Genomic DNA, 26,628 nt, shown 5'->3' with positions numbered 1-26,628 from the left:
TCTTTTTAATGTGTTAAGCCATATAAAAAGATGAAGACATTTACATATAAAAAAATAATTTAACTTCATTTAGGTAGTGTCACTGATTTGCTTTTATGCAAACTCCAGATATTTAAAAAAAAAAAAACAACCTACTTTGATGGGCACATTGATTATAATTTGATCTATTATTTAAGAGAAGAGTTTAAAAGATGCTCAAAGCTGCATTGCAAAATACTGTATACTATGCAGGGAGTGGTGTGATAGAAAGAACTTTCTTCAAGTGTAGTTTGAAACCATTAGAATACATGATTCGATAATAAATTTTTTTTCATTTAATTCAAAAAAAAAAAAAAAAAAAAAAACAAAGGAGGAAAGAAAAGGGGAGAGCATATACCCTCATGAGAAGAAAAAAGAGCGTGACCTCATGAGAGCACTAATGAGTTATTAATAACATTTTGATCACACTGGTCAATGCAACAATTGGGCCTAGAATATAAGGGGAAATTTGAAATTTGGGTTTCTTGCTGTTTCATTTGTATCACACATAGCAGCAGGAAAAGCCTTTGGTAAGAATTGATAAAAATCATAAAATATACCAGTTAGCTTGTTGGCTTACAGATTTAATTAGGCAAGGCTTATCAGTTATATATGTTATTATGCTTTTATATTACTAGTATGTTATTATTGCTTTTGCATCAGTATATATGTTATTATTGTTTTTGCATTATTGGTATGTTATTGCTTTTGGATTATTAGTATGCTGTTTATGACAATATATCATTAGCATGTTATCTTACGTAATGAAATAAGTCAGAATTGCTCAAAAAACAAAAAGGGGAATATGGTGGGGAAACAGTTCAGAAATATACAGGTTGTGAGCAATCCTGACTTACTTCAATTTAGGCCACATTGGGATAATGGTTATTGAGGCCTAGTTAGAGGTTTTCTGGGAATGAGCTAATGGGAAAGAGATAACTTAATTGGCAACAGAGGAGGAAAATAATTATGTGAGAACAGTGTTTCCGTGAGAATGGAATGTGTAATTGGAATACAAAGCCACCTGCATGATATGATGGTGTAAACAAGGCTTCTCTATATAAGTGAGTGCAAGTTGTTAATAAACAATTTCATACAATCATATTGATGTGCACATGGAATCCTTAAGCTTCCACAGACTGTTTTCCCACATACCTCTGCCACAATCATCCTGTTCCCTTTAAAATGCTTTCTTGCCACTTAGTTTTAGCTGTAAACATCCCTGCCTGTAAGCCAGGTTGCTACTTGGCATCTGTTAAGAGCAGCGATTCTCCTTTTAGCACCTTCAAAATCGGGATTTATACCCCCCAAGCTTCCCACCTTCCCAGGAACATAGTATCTTTTAACAGAAGTGGTAGTGTGGACATGAGTACATAGTTGTTTCTCCCATATCCTCACTCCTCTCACAGATGGTACACAGAGGGTTTTTTAAACCTTTCTTAATATGTTATCGCAGAGATGCTACCAATATTGCTGATTGGCTCAGCTTTGGCCAGTGGCATGTCCATCTTGGAGCTGGCTGAAACTGGCTCTGTCTGACATGAAGGCAGCTCCTGGTGTCTTCTCACAGAAGCCACCTCTGCAGCCTCCCTCCCTACCAAAACCTTGCCACGTAAACCAAATACAACAAAATATAAAGAGAACAGAGGGGAATATGGAGGGGCATGTGTGTCTTCCTCTGCAGGGTCAGAAGATGGTCAGGGTCTGGTCTGGGGCCAAAAGCGTCCACATCTCAGTTATCATCATTGTCTTGGTAGACAGCAGCCCTAACTTGGGCTGCTGTAACAGGATGATTGTGCCAGGCTGCAAGGGAGCTGGCCCCCACTGAGGCAAGGGGGTTTACTTATGCTCCAACATTGATAGGTGGATTTGAGAGGCCAGGTAGTTGGATTGCCATTCTGCTGTGTCCCTCTTGTCCTCTTGCTTAGCTTCTTTCTGCTGTTCAAAGGCACTACACAGCCTGGTAATTTAAGCCCAGGCAGCATCTAGGACTCAACTCAGGAGGCCACTCAAGGCACCTTTGCCTTTGCCCTGTTTGTAATGGCTGGCCTCATGACATTGTTCAAATTCATCCCAGATAGGCTGGTGGTTCATCCAACTATTTCAGACCCAATCCTCTACCCATCTGGGAGAGCTCCAACCTTGCTCCTTTCCTGAAGTCTTCAGCAGCTGTTGGAAAGACTCCATCCTGCTGACTATGCCAATTAATGTGGTCTGAAGAGTAATGGAGTCTGACAACACATTATAAACCAAACTTTACTGAGGCAATAAGATGAGAATCGGTGCCCCCACGCAGAGACTCACCTGATCACTGATGGCAAACACAGGATCTTAAGCACTGCCATGTCTCTGGCGGAATATCAGGGGCTCTTGGTGTCTGGGTCATCTGACAGCAACAGCCAATCGCACTATATATTTACACATATATAAGGATACATAAAAATAGTGTAACTATGTCTTCATAAATAAAATACATATCTATATATTTGTGCACTCCTTTATATATATTTCTGTATATAAAGTATATATTTTATATCCGAGCATTTCCTGCTCCAAAGGAAGCAGGCAACAAACCAGAGGGAGAACTGAGAACACATAGATATGATAGTGTCTGACAGCCTTCAGCCAATCACAAACCAGTAAGAAAACACATGGGAAATGACATGGCATCCTCCCTGCCTGTAGAGAGGGGGCTTCCCTTTCTGACCAGCTTCTGTGAACAGAAAGGGAGAGCTAGTCTTCACAGCCAATCACAGGGCTGCCCTGAGAACATGTAGGTATGACAATTCAAGAAATAGCTGTCAGTCAATCACAGAGCAGTATGAAAATACATGGGTTTTGATATTTAACAAAATGGCAGCTCCCTGCCATAAAATGGCATCTGAAAAAAAAATCAGGGCCCCCTGTATATGAAGGGAGAAGGAACTTCCTGGTCTGATGTACTTATGGGAAAACTGGTAGGGGCAGCTGGTCTTGCCATCCAATCACAACAGACTACATGACCAGAAGAGGGGGCATAGTAGGTATGGTTGCTAGGAGGGAGGAGGCACTTGTGACTTCTCATCTTGGATAAAAGTCGTCCCTATACTACTAACTAGTCTTGAAAACTGGGTCACTTCCATGTAAATCAGTACATCTGATCTCTTGGGATATCTTTTAATTAACTCAGAACAACAGCATATCAATATATATTGATATATCTATATATACCAAATTAGAGAGGTTCAAAGATTGTGGATTTTTGCATTGCATAGAAATAAAAATTTCCCATAAATTTCAATGGACTCAGTTCTATGTGTTTAAAAAAACATCCAAGAAGTCTGAACTATGCCTGCAGCCCCAGAAATTGCTCTGAATTGCTGCTGTGCTACTGTTGCAGTGAAACTTAAACTTATCAGTGCTGTTTGAAACATATCAAATATGTCTGAGAAGTAGAGTTACTATTCACTGCATTTTCCACTAGAACATAATCCAGAAACTGGAAAGATCTGTCTGCTGCCCGGTATGACATATGATCAGGATTCCAACAGTCTGCATATTACTCAAATCTAATATACTATAAGTTGACTCACAAATGAAATGATCTTCCCAATAGCCTACTTGCATGAAATGCTTAGAACACATCCCACATCATGACAGCATCCATGTTATTCTGAAATTGTGCGTCAAAAAAATACTTAGCAAGATACAGCAATTCTACTGAGAGATAAAGGCAAGTTAAGGCTACATTGTCGATAGATCACATACAGTGCTTGGGGTGGGAGGGTGTCACACCAGCAAACCAAAATATTTTATCCATCTCCAATAAGCTTGGAATGGGCAAACCTAGCAAGTATACCAAAACAAAGAAATTTACCTCAACAGCACTTTTTCACTGTAAAGTTGGTATTCTTTATTAGCAGCACTGGGAACTCACAGGGGATTTCTCAGCCCTGCATGGTTCGTAAGACAAAAGCCTCAGGCGGTTTATATTACACAGGGGAATTGTTTTCCAGAAACTAATTAAAATTAAATACCTATTCATTAACATAAACACACCTACAGTTACATCATACTAGTTAAAGACTATGGTGTGGTCTCTGTTGGCATCTGGCAGTTATTCCCAAAATCACAGCCTCTATGGTGGTTGTTTACTTCCTCTAGTGGGCTTCCATAGTCTTCATCACTGTGGCTGCTAGTTCAACTCAGTCTTTACACATGCTCAGTCCATCCTTTGTCTTGTCCTCATTATCCTCATAACTACCCAAAAGCCGGGCTGTCCAGATGTTACTTTCCTTATCAGTCCCATTCCAAGGGACGGTGCTTTAGCAACTACAAAAGGATTTCAACTTGACAGCTTACACTGCCCAGAACTGGTGTCTTCTGCTCCTGTGATTACACTTCCTCACCTCCTACATACCTCGCTACCACCAGTTAATTAATATATTCTCATAAGTGTCATAACTCAAAGCACATTCTCAAGGTTAATCATACAAAAGGCCTAGTTAAGCAATATTTGTGTCTAGCAGAGGGGCCTTTCAAAACACAGTGCATAATCTGTATTAAAAAATATGAAATCACCATAATGCTATATCCAAGTTATGTAAGAAGTTCCCCTTCCTTATCAACACATATACAAAAAAACCCTCCATATGAATATCCCCTTGGTTAGCAAGATTTGGGTTTTTGAACTTCAAATACCTGTAGAAGGTAACTGCTGTGCACTTAAAATTCTGTGCAGATCTACAGACAGAGGCAGATGGTGACAATGAACTGAGAACTGTAATGATGGGAAATGTGACCCTCCTGTCTGAACTCCATAAATGGAAGAAATGTCTTGCATAAAGAAAAGGCACCACGGAGGGGGGGAAGCATCTAGAGCAAACAAACCAGACCTCAGAGTAAGAAACTGTAGAACAATTATATTTAAAAGGATTAACATAGGAAAATTCACCTTGATAGAGGTTTTGTACCCTCACCCCTCTGCGAATACGGCGCGTGCTGTCGGGGGGGGGGGGGGGAAGAAGGGAAGGAGAGAAGGGGAAAGGCCAGGCGGGAAAAGGCAGCTGTGTCCCGCTCACCTACCAGCCTCGGACGGGCTCTTAGCCTACAACCTGCTGAAGACTAGCCGCTTCACAAACAAAAGCTTTAGGCGAGATCTGTAACTGACCGACAAGCTAAGCATTTCCCTGACAGAATCGTTGCTATTTTTCCTGTTACCAAGGCAACTCCTAGCTGAGGGAGAGGAACCGTGCCGGCCACGGAACCGGCAATCAGACTCGAGCCCCAATGCTCATCACCCACTGCACCATTTCAGCTGGCAGCTCCTTCCGAGACACTTTACAACCAGCCAACCAGGGCCCCCAGACTGTGCCAGGGAGCTGAGACGAGACGCTGTAGCTCTCCAGACAAGGCACCGGAAACGGGCGCCACGACTCGATTTACGCATGCGCGGCGGGATTGTTTTTCACAAAGCTGCTCTTATAGTGAGCTAGCAGCGTGCGTGCAGATATCTGGGTAAGAAGATCGTAACTCTTACCAGTCGTTGCTATTGTCGTCACCGCTACCAAAGTTAGGGGTTTCTGAGTAATTCTGGTGAAGTGTTTGTAGGGCAGGCTCTTTGCGTGGCAAAAGCGTTGTTCGGTGTAAAGTGAAGATCGCGTTTTGGATGAGACTTCGTTTTTGTGGGGTTTTTTTGGTTGGTTTTTTTTTTGGTTTGGTTTGGGTTTTTTTCCTTCTCCTTACGGTTTATTTTTATACACTTTGTTATAAAATATGGTGCTGGGGAAGGTGAAGAGTTTGACAATAAGCTTTGAGTGTCTCAATGACCATAATATCCCCGTCTATTCTAGCGGGGACAGAGTCTCAGGAAGGGTCAATTTAGAAATTACTGGTGAAATTAGAGTAAAGTCTCTTAAAATTAATGCAAGAGGACATGCAAAAGTACGTTGGACTGAATCTAGAAATGCTGGTTCCAATACTGCCTATACACAAAATTACACTGAAGAAGTAGAGTATTTTAACCATAATGATGTTCTACTCGGACACGAAAGAGGTAAGCTTTTCACATATTCATTCGATACATGCAGGCTTTTTTTTCCAAAAAAAAGACGTTCTTTGCGTCGTCTTAGTTTATCTCTTTTTATTACACAGTCTCGTAGAACTCGCTATTTCTAAAGATGAGAAATGCTACGGTTACGTTATGTTTTATTTTTTATTATTTGAACCCTTAAGATTAAAATCGCGTTGATGTGCATTTTCAAAGTACCTGCAAACAAAACTTTATTAAAATACCTGCTTTTTAACAGTCTTTTCATAAAGAGTTGCATTTTTTCAGTTATTTTGATATGCAATGTCGGTTTTTTCTTAGTGATATAAAGAGGATTTGCTTCTCTACAGAGAAAATAAAACAAATTTGCAATAAACTACTTTCTTGGTAGCATCCTATCGACTCATAAGGGTAGTTAAAACAATACCACTAGACTTTTTGACACATAATACATACAGGTCTGACTTTCAGCAATTATTTTTAAGGCTGTTCATTAGGGGTAAATAAGATTGGCTTACTTTGATACACTGTCACCATCCCATCTGTAATTTTCCATCTTTTCCTTTGTTCTGAATTGGTATACTTGTAAATTACTTTTATTCAACTCATCTATGGGGAACCCAAATGTAAAAATCTGTCTGGAAGGCCAAATAAGAGTTCATGGTTATACGATTGGAGCATCGTTCTGAGTTGGGGAGTTCTGGAACCTGCATTCATTGAAAACCTGATCTGCTAAGCCCTTACAAAAAAAGGAAAGTGCCCTGCAAATTTCCTTATCTTGGATATGGAAATTGGGGTATTACATTGCGAGCTGGATTGTGGGTCTTAAATTTGGTAATCTATTGTTCGTGCAGTGACGTGAAATTATAAGGGACTTTAAGCTTTTTTTTTTTTTTTTTTTTTTTTTTTTTTTTTTTTTTGTCTCTAAAGTTTCTACCCTTTGTTAGAAGCGGTTCAATCCTGTTTGGGACCGGTCCTGGGGAAAAGGGAGGGAGTACTCCTCTCTGCAGATTGGTCGCACATGTCAGGTGGTGGCAATGACTTAATTCCTAGCTCAAGAAAATGTTAATACTGATTACATAATTTGGGTCGGGTGTTCTGGTGTGTTGGTTTGGTTTTGTTCTAAATATGCAGCATATCTTTTCAGTAAAATGCAATTTTAAATAAGTTCAACTGTAGATTGTATTGAGCCTTTTATTAAGCACTTCTGAAATATATACTGTAGCAGAGTGGAGTTGGTATTAATTTTAATTATCATAGAATTGGCTGGGTTGGAAGGGACCTCAGAGATCATCAAGTCCAACCCTTGATGTTATCGTGATGCAAGCAAACTCAGGTCACTCATGATGCGGCTTTTTAGCTCTAATGTACTTTATACTTCTGCCTTAGAAATAATTCATTTCATTCACCTCTTGCTTGTAGATGACAGAAACGTGAAAACATGCATCTGTTGTTCATAGCAGGGTGTATGCTTACAAGTAGGAGGGAGACCCCATGATTCTAACTGCTTAAGCAGTAACTATGACTTTGCATGTGGACATCCAAATGCTGATCCCGGTAATAGGTGCTTGGTTTGGGCTGGAAAGGAAACAAGGTGGCAGGAAAGGGACAGATATGACATATTCCGACTCCAGAAGCGAGACAGGGTGCGCACCGCTGCATGTGCGGCACGTAAAATTTAAGCGGAGTTTAACTCCCTCGTGCCTTAGAGGCTCGTCTCTGTCTCCGCCTTGTCATTGGCCTGCTGGGGTTTGTTAGCCTGTTGCTAAGGCGATGCCAACCGCTGATAATAGGGGGCTGGGACGGGAGGGGAAGAGACAGACTGAGGTGAGGGAGTAGGCTCCTCTGCCCGCACTCTGTTTGCTGGGGGCGAGGCGAACAGCCCTGTGCGGGGTTAGGAGCGCTCCGGATTCCACTTCCCTGAGGAACTGCAGAGAAACGGGGGGGGGATGTGGTTCAATTCGGTAGCTACTGCTTTCTCCGTTGCTGCTCCTCTCCCCTCCATCTTCCTCCCGGTTATGGATCCGATCGCGACCCTCGTAGGACGCTGGGGGCGCTGCACTGCACTGTGAAGGGGGAGTGCTGTCACTTTTTGTTGGGAATGAGGCCTGCCTGGCAAGGTCGGCCTCCACGGCTCAGAGGGCATGCTCCCTTTCTTTGGAAAGTTCATCTCTGTGGGCAGACAGAAGCGTCTGAAGATCCTGTTGTACACCTCCACTGAGACAACAAGGGTCTGTGAGCAGGAGCAGCTACTGGGACGTGGCCCTGCAGCCTTTCACATCCCTCAGAAGTCTTTTCCCTTCCCGTGCCCCTGGCCAGAACTATCTGTAATTGCCTTTCAGTAATGGTTATGCTACCGAGAGAAGTGCAGGATTGGGGTGTCACCTTGCACGAAGCACAGGGCAGGCTGGGGCAAGCCAGCAGCATGGCCCTGAGGTATGAGACCGGATGGTGAAGCATGGGTGATGCCCCTCCCTCTCTCTTTACCTCTGCAGTAGTCAGGCCAGGCTTCAAGCGGAGTTGCTGAATAAATGTGATGGGGTGTGATGTATACAGTATATATGTGTGTGGCTGGCAGGGGATCTGCTTGTGCGTTAATTATTATTAATAAGATGTAATATATAGTAAAGGTATTTGATATGGCAAGGACAGGTAGTCCACCAGCTCCCTCATCACCCTAGGGTGTATCCCGTCTGGTCCCATAGACTTGTGAGGATCCAAGTGGCTCATCAGGTTGCTAACTGTTCCCTCCAGGATTACAGGAGGCTATTCAGCTTCTTATTTTTCTCTACAAGCCCCAGAAGCAGCTGTCCTCAGAACAACCTGTCTTACTGTTGAAAACTGAGTTAAAGAAAGCTTTTTCCTCATCTTTGGTAACTATGTTTCCCCCCATGTCCAACAAAGAATGGAGGTTTTCCCTGCCCCTCCTTTTGCCGTTAATGTATCCATAGAAAGACTTTTTGTTATCCTTAACGGAAGTGGCAAGATTGAGTTCAAATTGTGCCTTGGTCTCTCTAATTTTCTTTCTGCGTGACCTAACTATATTCCTAAACTCTTCCTGAGTAGCCAGCCCTTTTTTCCATAGTCTGTAAGCTCTCTTTTTAACCCAAATTTCCTTCACTATCTCCCTGTTCAGCCAGACCAGTCATCTTCCCTTCTGGCTTGCCTTTCGGCACACAGGGACAGCCTGCTCCTGTGCATTCAAGAGTTGCTCCTTGAAGTACGCCCATCCCTCCTGGACCCCTTTGTTTTCAAGGGCTTTTTGCCAGGGTACACACTGAACTAGTCTTCTGAAAAGGCAAAAATCTGCTCTCTGGAAGTTGAGACATCTGCCAACTGCTTGTAGAATAATTCATCTCTCTCATCATCCTGGTTGGGTGGTCTGTAACAGACTCCCACCAGGATGCCAGCCTTGTTGGCTTTCCCCCTGATTTTGACCCCCAGGCATTCAACCTTATTGTTCCTTTCCTTGAGTTCTACAGAGTCAAGAGACTCTAACATATAGAGCCACCCCTCCACCTCTCCTACCTTGTCTGTCCCTTCTGAAGAGCTTGTAACCATCATCCATGGCAGCACTCCAGTCATGCGAGTCATCCCACCACGTTTCTGTGATGGCAACTACATCAGAGCTTTCCTGCTGCACGATGGCTTCCATCTCCTCTTGTTTCTTTCCCATACTGTGTGCATCGGTGTACATGCACTTCAGCTGGGCTGTTGATTTCACTCTTAACTCGGGCTTTCCCTTGGGCTCATCTCTGGAGAACCCGGTTTCAATCCCCTCCCCCTTCAAACCTAGTTTGAAGCCCTCCTGATCAGCCCTGCCAATTTATGGGCTATAGTCCTTTTGCCCCTGCTAGATAGATGAAGCCCATCCGATTTGAGGACAATAAGTACCATGGAATTTGCCCCATGGTCAAAGAACCCAAAACCTTGCCATTGACACCAGTCCCTAAGCCATGAACTAACCCGCTGGATCTTCCTGCTCGTTCCCTCATCCATTGCTGTCATTAGAGGGCTGGAGGAGAACACAATTTGGGCTCCTGATCCCTTCACCAGCTGCCCCAAGCTCTTGAAGTCTCTTTTAATTGAATGGGTGCTTCTTATTGTTACATCATCAGTACCCACCCAAAAGACCAGAAGTGGGTAATAATCTGAAGGACTCACAAGGTTGGAAAGCTTACCTACAACATCCTTAACTTGGGCACCAGGGAGACAGCAGACCTCCCTGTGAAGTGAGTTTGGTCTGCATATGGGGCCCTCTGCTCCCCTCAGCAGGGAGTCGCCTGAGAAATTCTCAGTATATCAACTATTGCCCTAAAACTTTATTCAAATCCTAAGCAGTATGTACATATATATCATTTTACAAAGTGACTATTTTGACAAAGACCTGCACATCAAATAAATGTGGTTTAAAAAGAAAATCTGCACTAGATTACAAGTTCCAATAAGATATGTAGCTTAGAGTAAGAAAACAGCATGAAATGTTTAACTTCAGTTTCTTCCTACATGCAATTTCCACTTAAGTGTATGCAATGACTTTGGGGATTTTAAATCTTTTTCCTTCAGCAATTTTCAGTTATAAGATTTTTGAAGAAAAGATTATGGCTTTGCTAAGTATTATTATTTGATAATTATTTTTATAATAACAAATATTATAATACACAATTATTAATAACATGTAACATATAGTAAAGGTATTTGATATGGTAAGGACAGGTAGTCAGCCACTCTCCCTACCCGCACAAACTGCCTTGAAAACTTGCCCGTTGGCCGTGCTCCCCAAGGGCATTTAAATCCCCCCGCGGCTTGCCTGGACATGCCCCCCGCCATGCCTGATTGGCTGAGCGAGCGAGCTTCTGGGTTTCTTCTCGCGGTTCTGGGCAGCTGTACAGAATGTCCTGTTCTCAGGAACCCCCTTGTACCGCTTGATCTCACAGTTAGCCCCTGGGTTTACCTCGTGTTTTTTCTCTCTCCCACTGCCTCTGCTGGTTGCCGAACCAATATAATTCTGATAGCTATATCAGAACAAACCACAAATTTGTTGGAGCATTTAAAGCACTACAAGGAATCAGGGCTGTAAACCAAGGTTTCAGCTTTCTTGTTGAAATTAGGAAATGTTTGGGTCTTTGCTATCCAAGGAAAACTGAAATTAACTTTGAATTTTTGATACATTAGCTGTAAACAAGATTAATTGGACAACTTGCTACCTTTCATGCCCCTGAATTTGTTTGGTACTTTCTAGGTGGTGCTTATGCACTACTTAAAAAAAAAAAAGATTAATTTTTGGACACTTGCTAGGCAGGAGATAGAAGGAAGCTGAATTACTAAATTTAATCTATTAATGTAGCAGACTTAATAGTAAGATTGCTCAATACTATTGAAGAGCTCTGTTGTAAGTTTAAATTAGAAAACATATTGAAATACAGTTTTCATTACAGATCATTCAGGTGGGCCTTGAAATGACAGGAGTTACAGCTATGTCAGTATTCAGAATCAAGTTAATAAAAGCCAGAGGCTAACTTGTTTTAATATATGTAAGGTGAATCTTGGAATCTCGCCTAGCCTTAAAAGTTCTACAGCCATACATCTAGCAGTTAATACAAATAGACTGGAGAGACTTGATTCTGTGACACTCTGTTCTTAGTATTGTAAAGAATATCTAAATTCCTCTTATTCTGGAAAAGAAACCTATACGATATATTATGCTGTGGTGGTATTCACAGGTGGAATACCATATTGGATTTTTCCCTCCTAGATGATGACAATTCTGAAGAAGGCCTTCACACAATTCATTCTGGAAGGCATGAATATGCATTCAGCTTTGAGCTTCCACAGATGTAAGTACTTGCTTGCAGTACACAACTTGTGTGAGAAGGCTAAGATGCATACCTGCTTAAGAAAAATTCTTGTGGGTGGAAGAGAAACCTTTTCAATGGTAGTAGGAGTTGTGCTTAGGTATGTAACAGAGGACATAATATCATTAAATTGAAGAAGTTGCTTCTGAACTGATTAAGAGTTTTTCACAAAAGAGGGGCTCATTGTTGACCAGTTGGTTACTCTCTCTTTTGACTGAGGGCTATTTTACCCCTTCACAGGAAAAGGGAGGGTGATTTGTGTCAAGTGCTGTAGAGTGGCTGAGGTATAGTCTAAATGAAAAAAGATTTTACTGGAGCCATGCAGGCCATTGGAACTAGTGATAACAGCTTAACTGTTCAGGCTTGGTCTCAGATGTGGCAAGATTAACTAGAGTATTAGACTAGTACCGAAGATTAAATCTAATAAGCCATCTGTGTATTAGAGGGGCTGGCTTTGGCAGAACCTGTAGAAGATAAATGCTTTTAAAAATCAGTTTTGGTGAATAGCACAGGGGTTTACAGCAGCTACTGGAACACTGAAGAAGACCTATCTATATGGAGACTTTTAGAAGTCAATTTAAGGTTCAAATGAAAGTCTCTTCTGTAAGAAGTGATAAGGATGATACTGATATTATGTTGAGTTGGAAGGGGTGTTCAAATATGAAAACAAAACCATATGTGTGAATATGGAATATTATGTTTGAGATTAAATAGATGACCAGTAAAATAGCACAAGCATTGATTAAAACACTAAAGTCCTTTTCAGGTGTCTTGAAGGACACTATGGAGCCATCTTTTATTACCAGCCTTCATTTTTTCAGTATTATTAAAGACCTGAAGAACACTAGTTTGACACTGCCTCCTTACTGTTTTTTCCTATTTTGTATCTATAGAATATCTCTAAAATTTATTTAAAACAAAACCAATGTGTTGGGTTGACCTTGGCTGGCCACAGGACAGTGAGAGAAAATAAGGTTGACAAAATTGTGGATTGAGATAAAGGTGCAGCTTAATAAGGAAAACCAAAAGTTGTTCATAGAAGCAAAGCAAAAATGCAAACTCATTCACTACTTCCTAATGGCAAGCAGATGTCCAGCCGTTTCTTGGAAAGCAGGTCTTCAGTATGTGGAGTGTTTGCTTGAGAAGTCAAACACCATAACCATGAATGTCTCTGTCAGCCCTCTGTGTGTATCCCCAGCTTTTATTGCTGAGCATGACATCATATGGTATGGAATATTCCTTTGCTCAGTTTGGGTCAGCTGTCCTGGCTATGTCACCTCCCAAGCTCTTGCCCACACCCAGCATATTGGCCTTTGGGAGTGAAGTGTTGGAGGGACAGCCTTGATGCTGTGCAAGCACTGCTCAGCAATAGCTAAAACATTGGTATGTTATCAACACTGTTCTAGCCATAAATGCAAAGCACAGCACCATGTGGGCTGTTATGAATAAAGTTAACTCTATCCCAGCCAGACACAGTACAATTAAATCCTTAAAAGATACTGGTGCAGGGTGAAACATTGAAGATTGATTAGGAAATTCTTTCATTTGTGCTATTAAGAAAAAAGAAAACAGCATTTCAGATGTGCAAATAGAGATGTCAAACCTGTAGCAGAAATTCATTCTAGTAAAGTACTAGCATAGCTAGTATTATTCCCTATAGAAGTTAGGGAGGGAAGCTTACCCATGACTTATCTTTTATTATGATGCATTTCAAACATAGTGCAATATAAAAGCTCTTCCTTTGAGATTAAAGGCAAGAAAAATTTAGGAAAAGAGAAGTTACAGTTAACTGGACATGACTGGAATGTAAGTATCTTGTGCCCTTTGTATTATGTTGGAGGGAGGGAGCAGAGGAGGAAGAAAAGGTAATGATGAAAGGTTTGGAGTCCCTTTCCACATTTTTTTTCTCTCCAGCTCCCCAGCTGTCAGCATTCAGAGCAGAATAGTCTTTATCTTTTTATAAATATAAAAATATTTTTAGGATGGTTCATCAAGGTAAAGGAAAATTTAGAAGATGCTCAAAATAGCCTCTCTCTATTCTGAACTCTAAATTGAAATATTTAACTACTGTACTTCAGGCAAAACAAACTACAAAAGCACTCAATTATAGCTAAAATAAACCACTGAGCTAGCAGCCAAGTAAATTATACACAATTATTTACAGAATGCAATGTCCAAAACAATAACTGGATGGTACTGATGCTAATTTTATTTGGTGGTCTTAATTTGACCTTAAAAGGGCATGCTTTATTCTACACTTGAAAGTGGTCTCTTAAGTCTAAAGGAAACGTGTACTCTTCTGGCATTTTCTAGCACAATTATTTAATTTGTTCTTAAAACTTCTACAAAGCTACTGTTCGATGAATTGAGCTGGATATTTTCTCCCAACTGTAATCTTAGATTTTTCTGAGATATGGAAATTTGCAAATAAGTTATGCTTATCATGATGCACTAAAAATAAAGTTCTACATACTAATTCCTAATCTGAATTATTGTATTGCTACTGGAAAGAGAAAAATTTACTCAACTTTTGTCCTGCACAGACCACTTGCTACCTCATTCGAAGGCAGACATGGCAGTGTGCGCTACTGGGTGAAAGCTGAATTGCATAGGCCTTGGCTTCTACCAGTAAAATTAAAGAAGGAATTTACAGTCTTTGAACATATAGATATCAACACTCCTTCATTACTGGTAAGAAATGACAGAACTGTTCATTCTTTTTTTCTGGCATAAAACTAATGAAGTAAAATAACTGAAACAACATGAACATGTAATTTTACCTATTATTTATTTGCTAGTTGAACTACAGATCTTCTTTTAAGTATTATATCCATGTATAGCAACTCTAACTGCTGGTATTTCAAAGGTTAAGTTATCCTGCACTTGGAGTTGCTTGATTATTATGATGCATACAATGCATTTGTCAAGCTAAGTTGATAATACTAAATTGTAGAATCTCATTAAGGAAGAAAATTTGGTGAATCACTCCTCTTCAATTATAAAGAAAGAATGGTTTATGGATGGATGGATGGAACAGTGCAACATTTAATATTTTAGTGAGGGACTGCTAACTTAAAAATGCAAAGTAAAAAATTTACTGCAGTGCATAATGATTTCCATATGGTTAGTTTTCTACTTATGGGGAGAAATTATCACAATCTTGTGTAATCCTTTCCTGAAAATTCATTTTGTTAAAATAACTGTGATATCACAACTGCTTGCAATGAGGATTTCACTTGAGTCTGGCCTAAAATTCCTTTATTTTATCCTTTCCTCAAATTTTAATCTAGTAGGGGAAAAAATTAGAAGTCTATGGAAATAGGCTTTTTGTGTGTATGGAGGAATAAATCAGGCTTGCAAAGGGACCTTGCACAAACCATAAAAATGAAAGGTCTCTCATTTTACTTTAACGGGCTTTAGATCAAGCCCTAAATTCTGATGTTGTGTAACATAAATCATTTCAATATAGATGAAACAGGATCATTCAGAAACCAAGGAAACTGCAGGAGTCCAGATTTACAGTAGTTTAGCTTAGTTATTTTGTTTCTGAAATACAGCTTAACGAAAAGCAATACTTATACATCTGTGCAATCAGGACAAATGTATCTGTATAATGCTGTTTAAGTTCCTTGAGTCTTCCCCTTTGTTTATCAAAACATGTAATAATAAGCACATTATGAAACTTTTTTAACTTATTTTACTATGTTGATTTAAGTTGCTGAAGGGATTCACAGAGATCCCAATTTAATGGATAGTATTTTTCTATTCTTGCAGTCACCCCAAGCAGACACAAAAGAAAAAACTCTATGTTGTTGGCTTTGTACCTCAGGCCCAATATCCTTAAGTGCCAAAATTGAAAGAAAGGGCTATACCCCAGGTAGGTAATAGAAGCAATTATAGGATATGGGTTTTTTTTCCTTTTAAAGCTATGGTTTATACTTCATTGGTTTTATACAAATGAAACATTAAGGTCATTTTTACAACCCCAGTCTGCATTTATCAGTCTTTTTGGTATACTGGGTTAACTAAGGCAGGTACTACCTATATCTCTAGTTTGTTAAAGAACCTCATCTATTAGACTGGTATGTTTTGAGGGTGGGTTTTTTTGTTGTTGGTTGGTTAGGGGTTTCTTTGTTTATTTTTCCCAATTTCTAGGTGTGCCCCCTCCTCCCCATCATCCTCACCCTCCCACTGCCTTCTTATTCCCCCCCTCCCCCTGCTGCTTATCTATTCCCACCCCCCTCCCCCCAATCCCCTATCCTCCCTTTTTTTCATATCACACCCTCAACCCCCCCCCTTTCTCCTCTCCTTCTCATCTTTCTCTCCCCTCATCCTAATCTCCCTCTTTGTCCTCCCTTCCCCCTTTCTTCTAACCCAGACCTCCCCCTTCTCACCACTCTTCTGTTACCATCAGTGGTGTTATTCTAGGTAGAGAAGTGATAGCAGCATCTGATGGGTTTTAACAGTATTCAGAATATAAAGTTTGCTTAACCTGAATGTGACATTTGGTGGTGTTTTTTCTTGTTTCAGGTGAATCAATTCAGATCTTTGCTGAGATTGAGAATTGCTCTTCCCGTATGGTGGTGCCAAAGGCAACCATTTACCAAACACAGGCATTCTATGCCAAAGGGAAAATGAAAGAAGTGAAACAGCTTATTGCCAACCTCCGTGGGGAGTCGTTGTCTTCTGGGAAAACAGAAACTTGGAATGGCAAACAGCTGAAAATTCCACCTGTTTCCCCTTCAATCCTTGACTGTAGTGTAATTCGTGTGGAATATTCACTGATGGTATGTTGGGTGGTCTGTTTCACCCTTGAGAACGAGTAGAATCATCATGGTTGGAAAGGACCTTCAAGATTATCAAGTCCAACCCTCAGTCCTACACCTCTGTAACCACTAATTCATCTCCCAAAGCACCACATCTACCCTTTTTTTGAATACCTCCTGGGATGGTGACCCACCACCTCCCTGGGCAACCTGTTCCATCGCTTCACCACTCATTTGGTGAAGAAATTTTTCCTAATATCTAATCTGAACGTCCCCCAGCACAACTTGAATCCATTTCCTCTTGTCCTATTGCTAGTCACTAAAGAGAAGAGGCCAACACCTTCCCCACTTACAGCATCCTTTCATGTAGTTGTAGAGAGCAATAAGGTCTCCCCTCAACCTCTTCTTCTCCAGGCTGAACAGCCCCAGCTCCTTCAGCCTTCTGTTCCTTCTTATATATGGGGGTTATTTTGGCTGATTTCCAATCTGCCACTACCTCTCCAATCAGCTAGGACTCCTGATAAGTGATGCCAAGTGGCTTGGTGAGTACCCCTGCCAGTTTTTTCAGCACTCTTGGGTGTGCCTCAACTGGCCCCATAGATTTGTGGAAATATATATGGTGTAGCAGGTCACTGACCATCTCCTTCTGGGGAGGTCATTCTTCTCCAGGTCCCTGTCTCCTAGCTTAGGGAGTTAGGTTTCTTCTTTATAACTGGTCCTATTCCTAAAAACTGAGGCCAAGATTTAAGCACCTCAGCTTTTTCCTCATCCTTCATCACTGTTTACTCTTGAATTGAGTAGGGGATGGGGGGTCTCCCTGGTGGTTCTTTTCATAGAATCATAGAATTTTCAGGGTTGCAAAGGACCTTTAAGATCATCTAGTTCCAACCCCCCTGCCATGGGCAGGGACACCTCCCTCTACATCAGGTTGCTCAGAGCCCTGTCCAGCCTGGCCTTCAAAACTTCCAGGGATGGGGCTTCCACCACCTCTCTGGGCAACCTGCTCTAGTGTCTCACCACCCTCATGGTGAAGAACTTCTTCCTAACTTCCAATCTAAATCTACCCTCCTCTATTTTGAAACCATTCCCCCTGGTCCTATCACTCCCTGACATCCTAGAAAGTCCCTTGCCTGCTTTCTTGTAGGCCCTCTTCAGATACTGGAAGGCTACAATAAGGTCTCCTCAGAGCCTTCTCTTCTCCAGACTGAACAACCCCAGCTCTCTCAGTCTGTCTTCATAGGAGAGGTGCTCCAGCCCTCTGATCATAGTTGTGACCCTTCTCTGGGCACGCTCCAGCACATCCATGTCCCTCCTGTAAAAGGGGCTCCAGAATTGGACACAGTACTCCAGGTGGGGTCTCACGAGAGCAGAGTAGAGGGGGAGAATCACTTCCTTTGACCAGCTGGCCATGCTTCTCTTGATGCAGCCAAGGATAAGGTTAGCTTTCTGGGCTGCAAGTGTACACTGATGGCTCATGTTGAACTTCTCATCCACCAGCACCCCCACGTCCTTTTCCCCAGCGCTGCTTTCAAGCCAATCACTTCACAGCCTATATCAGTGCTTGGGATTGCCTTGACCCAGATGCAGGCCCTTGCATTTGGTCTTGTTGAACTTCATGAGTTTTTCATGGGCTCAACTCTCCAGCCTGTCAAGGTCCTTTTGGATGGCATCCCTTCCCTCCAGTGTGTCAGCCATACCACACAGCTTGGTGTCATCAGCAAACTTGCTGAGGTGCCCTCAATCATAGAATCATAGAATTGGCTGGGTTGGAAGGGACCTCAGAGATCATCGAGTCCAACCCTTTTACCACTGTTGCGGTTGCTAGACTATGGCACTGAGTGCCACATCCAGTCTCTTTTTAAATAGCTCCAGGGACGGAGAATCCACTACTTCCCTGGGCAGCCCATTCCAATGCCGGATCACTCTCTCTGTAAAGAAATTCTTTCTAATATCTAACCTAAATTTCCCCTGGCACAACTTAAGACCATGCCCTCTTGTCTTGTTGAAAGTCGTCTGGCAAAAGAGACCAACGTCCACCCGGTTACAACCTCCTTTCAGGTAGCTGTAGACAGCGATGAGGTCTCCCCTGAGCCTCCTCTTCTCCAGGCTGAACAGCCCCAGCTCTCTCAGCCTCTCCTCATAGGGTCTGTGCTCGAGTCCCTTCACCAGCCTGGTTGCCCTCCTTTGGACCTGCTCCAGGACCTTGATATCCTTCCTGAACTGGGGGGCCCAGAACTGGACACAGTACTCGAGGTGTGGCCTCACCAGTGCTGAGTACAGGGGCAAATGCTATTTCTTTTCATAGAATCATAGAATGCTACCGTCCATGTCGCCAACAAAGATGTTAAACAAGACTGGTCCCAATACTGATCCTTGTGGGACTCCACTTGTCGCTGGCCTCTAGTTGGACATGGACCGGTTGACATCCCCTTTTTGGGTGCAGCCATCGAGCCAGTTCTTTATCCACCGAGGGTTCCATCCATCAAACCCATGTTTTACCAGCCTGGAGACCAGGATGTCATGCGGGACTGTGTTGAAGGCTTTTCTCAGGTCCAGGTAAATGATGTCGGTTGGTCTTCCCTTGTCTATTCATGTTGTGACCTTTTCATAGAAGGCCACAAGATTTGTGAGGCAGGATTTGCCCTTGGTGAAGCTGTGTTGATTATACCCAGTCACCTCTTCATTATTCTTCTGTTCCAGCAGTGCCTTCAGGAGGTTCTGCTCCATGATCTTACTGGGCACAGAGGTGAGGCTGACAGGCCTGTAGTTCCCTGGATCTTCCTTTCAATTTTTGAAAATGGGGCTTATGTTTTGCCTTTTCCAGTCAGTGGGGACTTCACCAGGCTGTCATGACTTTTGGAATATAATAGCAGTTTAGCAACCACATCTGCCAGTTCCCTCAGTACCTGTGGGTGTATCCCATTGGGTCCCATGGACTTGTACACTTTCAGGTTCTTCAGAGGGTCACAAACCTGATCTTCACTTACAGTGTGCAGTTCTTCCAACCCTTGCCATTGTCATCTGTGACTTCAGGAATGTTGCTGGAGCCCTTGCCAGTGAAGACTGAGGTAAAGAATTCACTGAGAACCTCAGCCATTTCCTTATCACTTGTAATTAGTTCACTTGTTTCCTTTCTGAGGGGGCCCACACTTTTCCTTAGTCTTCTTTTCGCTGTTAATATACCTATAGAACTTTTTGCTTTTCCCCTTGATGTCTTTGGATATATTTAATTCTAACTGAGCTTTGTCTTTTCTAACCAGGTCTCTTGCTATTTGGACAGCTACCTTGTATGTCCCCTATTCTAACTGTCCTTTCTTCCATTCCTTGTAGAGTTTTTTTGTGTGGTAGTGTGTCCAGGAGCTCCTTGTTCATACAGGCAGGTCTCCTAGCATTCTTTCCTGCCTTCCTCTTTGTTGGTATACTTTGCTTCTGGACATGGAGAAGGTGATCCTTGAGTACTAACCGTCTCTCCTGGTCCCCCCTTCCCTCTAGGGCTTTGTCCCATGGTACTTTGGCCAGCAGATGCCTGAAGCTATCAAAGTCTGCATGCCTGAAGTTCAGGGTTGTAATCTTGGAATACATCTTCCTAGATGCCCTGAGGATCTTAAATTCAAGTCCTTCATGATCGTTGCAGCCAAGGTTGTCCCTGAGCCTCATGTTGGTCACCAGCCCTTCCCTGTTGGTGAGGACAAGGTCCAGCATAGCACCTTTTCCTGTTGGTTCCTCTACCACTTGGAGGAGGAAGTTCTTTTGTCCAAGGTGACCTCCAACCATCACATCTCCTACTAGCCCTTCCCCTGTTCACAAAGAGCAGGTCGAGCAGGGCACCTTCCCTGGTTGGTTCACTCACCATTTGAGTTGGGAAGTTATCCTTGGCACATTCCCGCTGTGTTATAATTCCAGCATACATCAGGAAAGTTGAAATCCCCCACAAGAACAAGGGCAAATGACCATGAGATTTCATCTAGATGTTTATATAATATTTTGTCCACCTCACTTTCCTGGTTGGGAGATCTATCACAGACTCCCACAGTGATATCAGCCTTGTTGGCCTTGCCCCTGATTCTGATCCAAATACACTCGACTCTGTCATAACTACATTCAAGTTCTACACAGTCATAACAATTCTTAATATACAGGGCCACCTCACCACCTCTCCTTCCTTGTCTGCCCCCCTCCTGTAGGGCTTGTATCCATCAGTTGTGGAAGTAATGAGGCATTCCACTATATTTCTGTGATAGCCACTATGCCATAGTTTTCCTGATTCATCATGTCTTCCAGCTCCCCCTATTTGTTGCCCATGCTGCATGCATTGGTATAGATGCACTTCAGATGAGCTAATAATCTCAACACCTTTTTCTGGGCATGGGCCCTAATTCCTACCTGACCCTTCTCAGGTGTTCTTATGCTTTCTGAACCCTTTTCAATAACCCCTGCTTAATTTTCTCATTGTTTCTCTGTCAACCATCTCAATTGAGATGACAGAGTGAGGGTCTTTGCTAGCACAACATCCTACAAACCCTGGCATGCTAGCCCCAGACTTATTCCTAGCAGGCCTAGTTTTATCCCACTCTCACTTCAAATTTAGTTTAAAGCTCTATCAGTGAGCCCTGCAAACTACTGCCCCATGATCCTTTTCTCCCTCTGGGACAGGTGCATCCCATTTGATGCCAGCAGGCCTTGTGACTTGTAGAGCAACCCATGATCAAAAAAACCCAAAGCCCTGCTGATGATGCCAGGCCCAGAGCCATGAATTAACCTCTTGGCTCTTCCTGTTGATTTGCTCATTTTTTGCCACCATTGGAGGGATGGAGAACACAACTTGCACTCCTGATCCCTTAACCAGTTGCCCCAAGCCCCTGAAATCTCTGTATTGGTTTTGGGCTTCTTGTTGTTACCTTATCACTACCTGAAAGAGCAAGAGTGGGTAATAATCTAAAGGCCTCACAGGGGGGGAAGTTTACCTGTAACATCCTTTATTTGGGCCCCAGGGAGGCAGCAGACTTCCTTATGAAGCAGGTCTGGTCTGCATACTGGGCCCTTTGCACCCCTCAGGATGGAGTCTCCCACAACAATGACCCACCTATTTTTCCTTTCAGGGATAGTTTGCCTAGGGGGAGTCAGGCTTGGTGGCACTTCTGGCCTTTGAGAGCAACTTTCCTCATTGAGTGTTGGTTCCTCCTGCAGGGCCCCATACCTGTTTTGCAAGGGCACTGGAGGTGGTGTGTTTCTGAAGAGAACATGCCTGTCCCCACTCGTGTAAGTTGGTGTGGGAAGGCTGGGAAGCTTGATGAGAGGATATGGAATCCTCTGCTCCATGAATAAGGCTTACCTCCCATGCCATTTTTGTGGAGTGCAGGTTGTGGGAACATTCATTTAATACCCTCTCACTCTCTCTGATACTCCTTAATCTGCTCACCTCCTCCCTGAGCTCCATCACTTCATCTTGCAGCTGTGCCCCACCCAGTAGAGATAGCCATCAACCTGCTCACACTGGACACAGCCAGAGTCAGGGTTACCCCCTGTTACCAATGAAAAGCTTTGGCATTCCCAACAGCATGTGACCTGAATAACTGCCTCTTTCCTTGGTAGTGCCCTCTGAATACCCACATCCAATTTGTCAGGTGCTGGGAGCGTGTTCTTTCTCTGCTGGTGTCACCATTTAACACTGGCCCAGCAATTAAACCAAATAACAGATGCCCTCTATTAATCCCCCTCTCCTCCCTCATAAAGAAAGGAGAGAGAAGAAGGGAGAGAGACTTATGGGTTGGAAACTAAACTACACAGCTTTAATGAAACAGTAATGATAAAAAGGAAAAAAAAATACTAAATATATACAGATATACAGGAGATTTGATACCACGGTTCTCCCCCTTTTCCTTCAGTAACTCTCACGTCACCACCAAGGCTGCAGGGCAGCCCTGGGAAAGTCCAGGCTGGACTCCTGGGGTTGGCAGCAGTAGGGAGCTGGAGGCAGGAACACACAGATTCAGGCTGGCACAGATCAGGACCACAGGCAGACAAAGGACGGAATCCTCCCAGGTTGCCAAAGCAAACAGGGACAGATGAAGAAGGGAAAAGCGGGAAGGGAAGGAAGGGGTTTGACCCTTGTGTTCCCTCAAATTTATACTAAGATGTGTATGGGATGGGATGCTCTGTTTGGTCAATTCTGGTATTTATCTTTTCCGGTCCTCCACAAAGGAGGGCTTCAGGTGGGACCTCTTTACTCTTTTTCTCCTTCTGGATGGTAAAAATGTTCCTCAGAACTGAGCAGTGTCCTCGATTCTGCATACCAGTCTCTATCTGTAACTATAAACATTGAGCGTTATCAGTCCTAGAAGCAGATGCTGTCTGAGAAACTTGCTGTTAATTTCAGCAAGTCCAGCTACTTACAAGAGACGGCTGAAAGCAAAAGTACAAGACAGAATATCACCTTTATCTTGGCCCAAACCAGGACAGCTGGGTAGACACCATTGCACCTGGACCTAGCTGACAGTTCTAAGCTCTTGTGCTGCCATGCCAACCACCATGCTAACTGCCCTTGCCACTCCCTGTTTGTTCAGCCCCTGTTCGCTCATGCTCCTTCCTGCACACCCTGCTCAATGCATGCACTACTTTTGTGAAAACTGGCCTTTGAGCCTCACGTGTAAGAGCTTCTGACTCCTGTAGAAGCCAGGTCTCTCCACTCTCCCTCTGGCTTCCTTGGCTGTGGAAAACCCCCTGTTTGATTCAGTCTGGGCACAGAGCTTAGCTGTTGCTGCTGCCTCGTTCCTCATGGTCAAGTAGCTTCCAACATTCTGTACAAATTCCGAGCACAGCATTTTGTGATAATTATTTATGAAAGAAATACATGTTCTGGTATTTATGTCCTGACAGGAGATCTGGTAGTTAAATTTAGTTTAAATCATGCAAGTTCTTAAAACTGTTTTGTGTCAGCTAACTAAGCATTTAATGAACATACTGTGTTTCCATGTGAGGGTTCATATTAAGACTTAACTTGATGAGCTCATGTCTCCATGTGGACTATTAGAAGCAAGCTCCTCATGGAGACTTTAATGGAAAGAGAACTTAGACTACTTATCAAGTGCTGATAAATTCCCACATTTTCATCATTCATCTGTATAATTTTTCTTCAGGTATATGTTGATATTCCGGGAGCCATGGATTTATTCCTTAACTTTCCACTGGTCATTGGTACCATTCCTCTACATCCATTTGGTAGCAGAACATCAAGCGTGAGCAGCCAGGGTAGCATGAATATCAATTGTCTTGGTCTGACACTGCCTGAAAGACCAGAAGGTAACTTGATAATACAAATCCTAATTAATTTGCTAGTCTGTTTTGATTTTTGTCTGCTTTATTCATTGCTGTCTTGATAGCAGAGTCAAAATACATCCTTTCATAATAAAGCCCACAGGAAATCTGTTGTGGATGTCTTCTTGCCACCTGCTTATCCTATGTAGAACAGAGTTTACTCCCTCCCTTTCTTTCTCTAGGACAGGCAGTGAAATCCACTTCCTTGGAAGGTGGCAGACCTGTGCACAACTTCTTACTTCCAACTCTAGTATCCCAATTGCATCTTTGTTTATAAGGCAGATGTTCTATCATTCCCACCTGTACAGAGATAAATTATCTTTGCTATGCTTTCAATTTTGAGAGTAATTAAGCCATGTTTAAAGCTTAATATTAATCATGTTACATATTTTGACATGCAGAAGAACTCGTTTGAATTGCATGTACCTTCTCCCTTCAGCTCCTCCTAGCTATGCAGAAGTGATCTCAGAGGAAAACAGACAGTCCAGAATTGCACCTATAGCTGCTTTTGATAATTTTGAGAGAGCACTTCGAGGACCATTATTTGCATATATCCAGGAGTTCCGTTTTCTACCTCCACCCCTATATTCAGAAGTAGGTATATCTGTGGGGTTTTTTTAACACGAACTCTGAAACCTTAAATTTAAAAGATGTTCTGTGACATGCCTTGGCTTCTCTGTCATGCTATTTCCTGGAGCTGCAGAAGGTATCTTTACCTGGTAGCACTCTTACTTAGCCTAATATTTTCTGGAAGTTTTCAAGGCATTGTTTATCATTTTAGTAACACTTGTGTATTAAAAAAAAAAAGTGTCAGCTCTTTCACCTCTACTGCTTCCTAATATTTTATAGCAACTACTAAACTGTTTTGTCTGCATTTGTGTTTAAGTTCTTTGGGTGTAGGGCTTTCAGAATCTTCATGTAGAAAAGTGACATAATGGTATTAATTTCTGACTTAAGTTTTTGGAAGTACGCTGTTCTTCAACAATTTTGGCCTTTACAGAATTAAAAATGCAGCCAACAACCAGGAATGAGATGTAAATTTCAAAGCTTTTCATGTTTCTTTTTCAAGAAAAAAGCAACAATATAGGAGAAAAGAAAATCCCTAAAATGTGTCCTGGCCAAATTTTTCCTGAATTTTAACCAGTTTAGGAAAAGATGTAATACAATTCCCTTCTCCTCCCCCCCCTCCCCCATCAGCCTTGAAACACTACTGTGCTACTGAGCAGGCAGAGGAGGTGTTTTTTGTGTAATAGACACTTTCCTGAGAAATCTGCTATAGCTGAACTCTAAAGCACATCTCCTGAGTACTTTTCATTTTAAGTACTTGAAGATTTAGGAATTTTTATTTTTTTTTTAAATCAGAAGTAAACTGATGTGATACTGTCTAAAAGATACACTGTTCACTTAATCTATTCTTACCATCCAGTTTTAGCAGTCTGTGCCCCTACTTTCTCTTATAGAAAGGAAGAAAGAGGTAAGATATAGAACACATGAATTTTTGACATACTTATATTTGAAGATTAATTGCTTTTAACTTTAAAAATATAATGATTTTTAAAATTGATAGCTTTCTGCCTTTTCAAGAAAAACTCTACTTCTGAAATCAATTATGTATTTCTTAAGTTACGTTTCTGGTGATGTGTGATTTTGAGTGATTTTTTTTTATATCAGATAATTCAAAAGACTTGTATGCTAGTAAAGCAGAAATTTTTAGTTTAATATTAGTTAATGCTTATCCTTAAATTACCATCAACATATAGTTTAAAGTCTTCCACTGTAACATTAATAGTTCTATTAATTTTTATCCAAAGTTTTGTCTGACTAGAAGTTTTTCAATTATTTTAATAAATTTTGGATTGTCAATGCCATGTATTATTATAATTTTCTTAAACTTGTGAATTTTGATTTTTATTTCTAGCAGTTGATTGTAAAATGTACTGGTTTGGTTTGGTGGGGTTTTTTTTATTGGTGTGTTTTTGTTTGTTGTTTGATTTTTACTATTATTTTGTTTTTCTTTTTCCCTTTTTGTTAGAATGATCCAAACCCAGATCAGCCCACAGATGAGAGACCATCTTGTCCCTCTCATTGAAGGAATCCATAAAAAGCTGACTTGACTTGGGGTTTGAATCATACCTGCTGTGTTGAAGATCAAGGTGTCATAGTGGAGACTTGCTTTTAAAGGAAATGGTATTGCTCTTGCCTGTATAGTGAATAAATGAGAACAACTTGTGGTTATGTTTTGACACCTACAGCACATTATAGGACTGCTTCATATGCTTGAAAACCTGAGCCCCCCTAGTGACACATACTAGGAGCAGCCTTACTAGCGTACAGTTGCATTCAAACTATGTTGTGAGAGAAGAATGGCTGCTGCTTATGATTTGAGAGTTTGCACATGTTTATTGCTTATATCGTACAGTTCAATGTCACTACAACTTAATTGTGATCTGCACAACAAGCAACAAAAAGCTTTGGCGCACAAAAACCCTAACTGACAAATGCACCAACTACTTTTTAAATTTATTTAAATTTGCTGTAGCCTGGGCTTTACCTGCATATGCACATGCTCAGAATTGTCACAGTAGGCAGATCATCTATCACCTCTTCAGCTTGGATCCTATTGTGGTTTTATTTACAAAAATCATAT

At 41.8% G+C, this 26,628-nt stretch overlaps 1 protein-coding gene across 1 annotated transcript; it reads left to right on the top strand.

Moving 5' to 3' along the window:
- The first annotated feature begins 5,772 nt into the window (after window positions 1–5,772).
- LOC103533902 (arrestin domain-containing protein 3) lies at window positions 5,773–26,119 on the top strand. The gene is made up of 8 exons (XM_008499816.2): window positions 5,773–6,052; window positions 11,802–11,883; window positions 14,445–14,592; window positions 15,676–15,778; window positions 16,432–16,688; window positions 23,804–23,966; window positions 24,421–24,575; window positions 26,014–26,119. The coding sequence occupies exons 1-8, from the start codon at window positions 5,773–5,775 to the stop codon at window positions 26,068–26,070; spliced, it is 1,245 nt and encodes a 414-aa protein (XP_008498038.2). The 3' UTR covers window positions 26,071–26,119.
- Window positions 26,120–26,628: the final 509 nt, after the last annotated feature.

This window comes from Calypte anna, unplaced genomic scaffold (assembly GCF_003957555.1).
Source record: "Calypte anna isolate BGI_N300 unplaced genomic scaffold, bCalAnn1_v1.p scaffold_72_arrow_ctg1, whole genome shotgun sequence".
Taxonomy (NCBI): domain Eukaryota; kingdom Metazoa; phylum Chordata; class Aves; order Apodiformes; family Trochilidae; genus Calypte; species Calypte anna.
Note: the sequence above shows the minus strand (reverse complement) of the source record. Positions and strands in the feature narration are given on the sequence as shown.

What these genes read in the sequence shown, in the direction of transcription:
- LOC103533902 (XM_008499816.2), top strand. Translation starts at nt 5,773, where the DNA reads ATGGTGCTGGGGAAGGTGAAGAGTTTGACAATAAGCTTTGAGTGTCTC. An exon ending in TCTACTCGGACACGAAAGAG is followed by an intron (nt 6,053 to 11,801) that starts GTAAGCTTTTCA and finishes TTTCCCTCCTAG; the next exon opens with ATGATGACAATTCTGAAGAA. An exon ending in ACTGCCTGAAAGACCAGAAG is followed by an intron (nt 23,967 to 24,420) that starts GTAACTTGATAA and finishes TTCTCCCTTCAG; the next exon opens with CTCCTCCTAGCTATGCAGAA.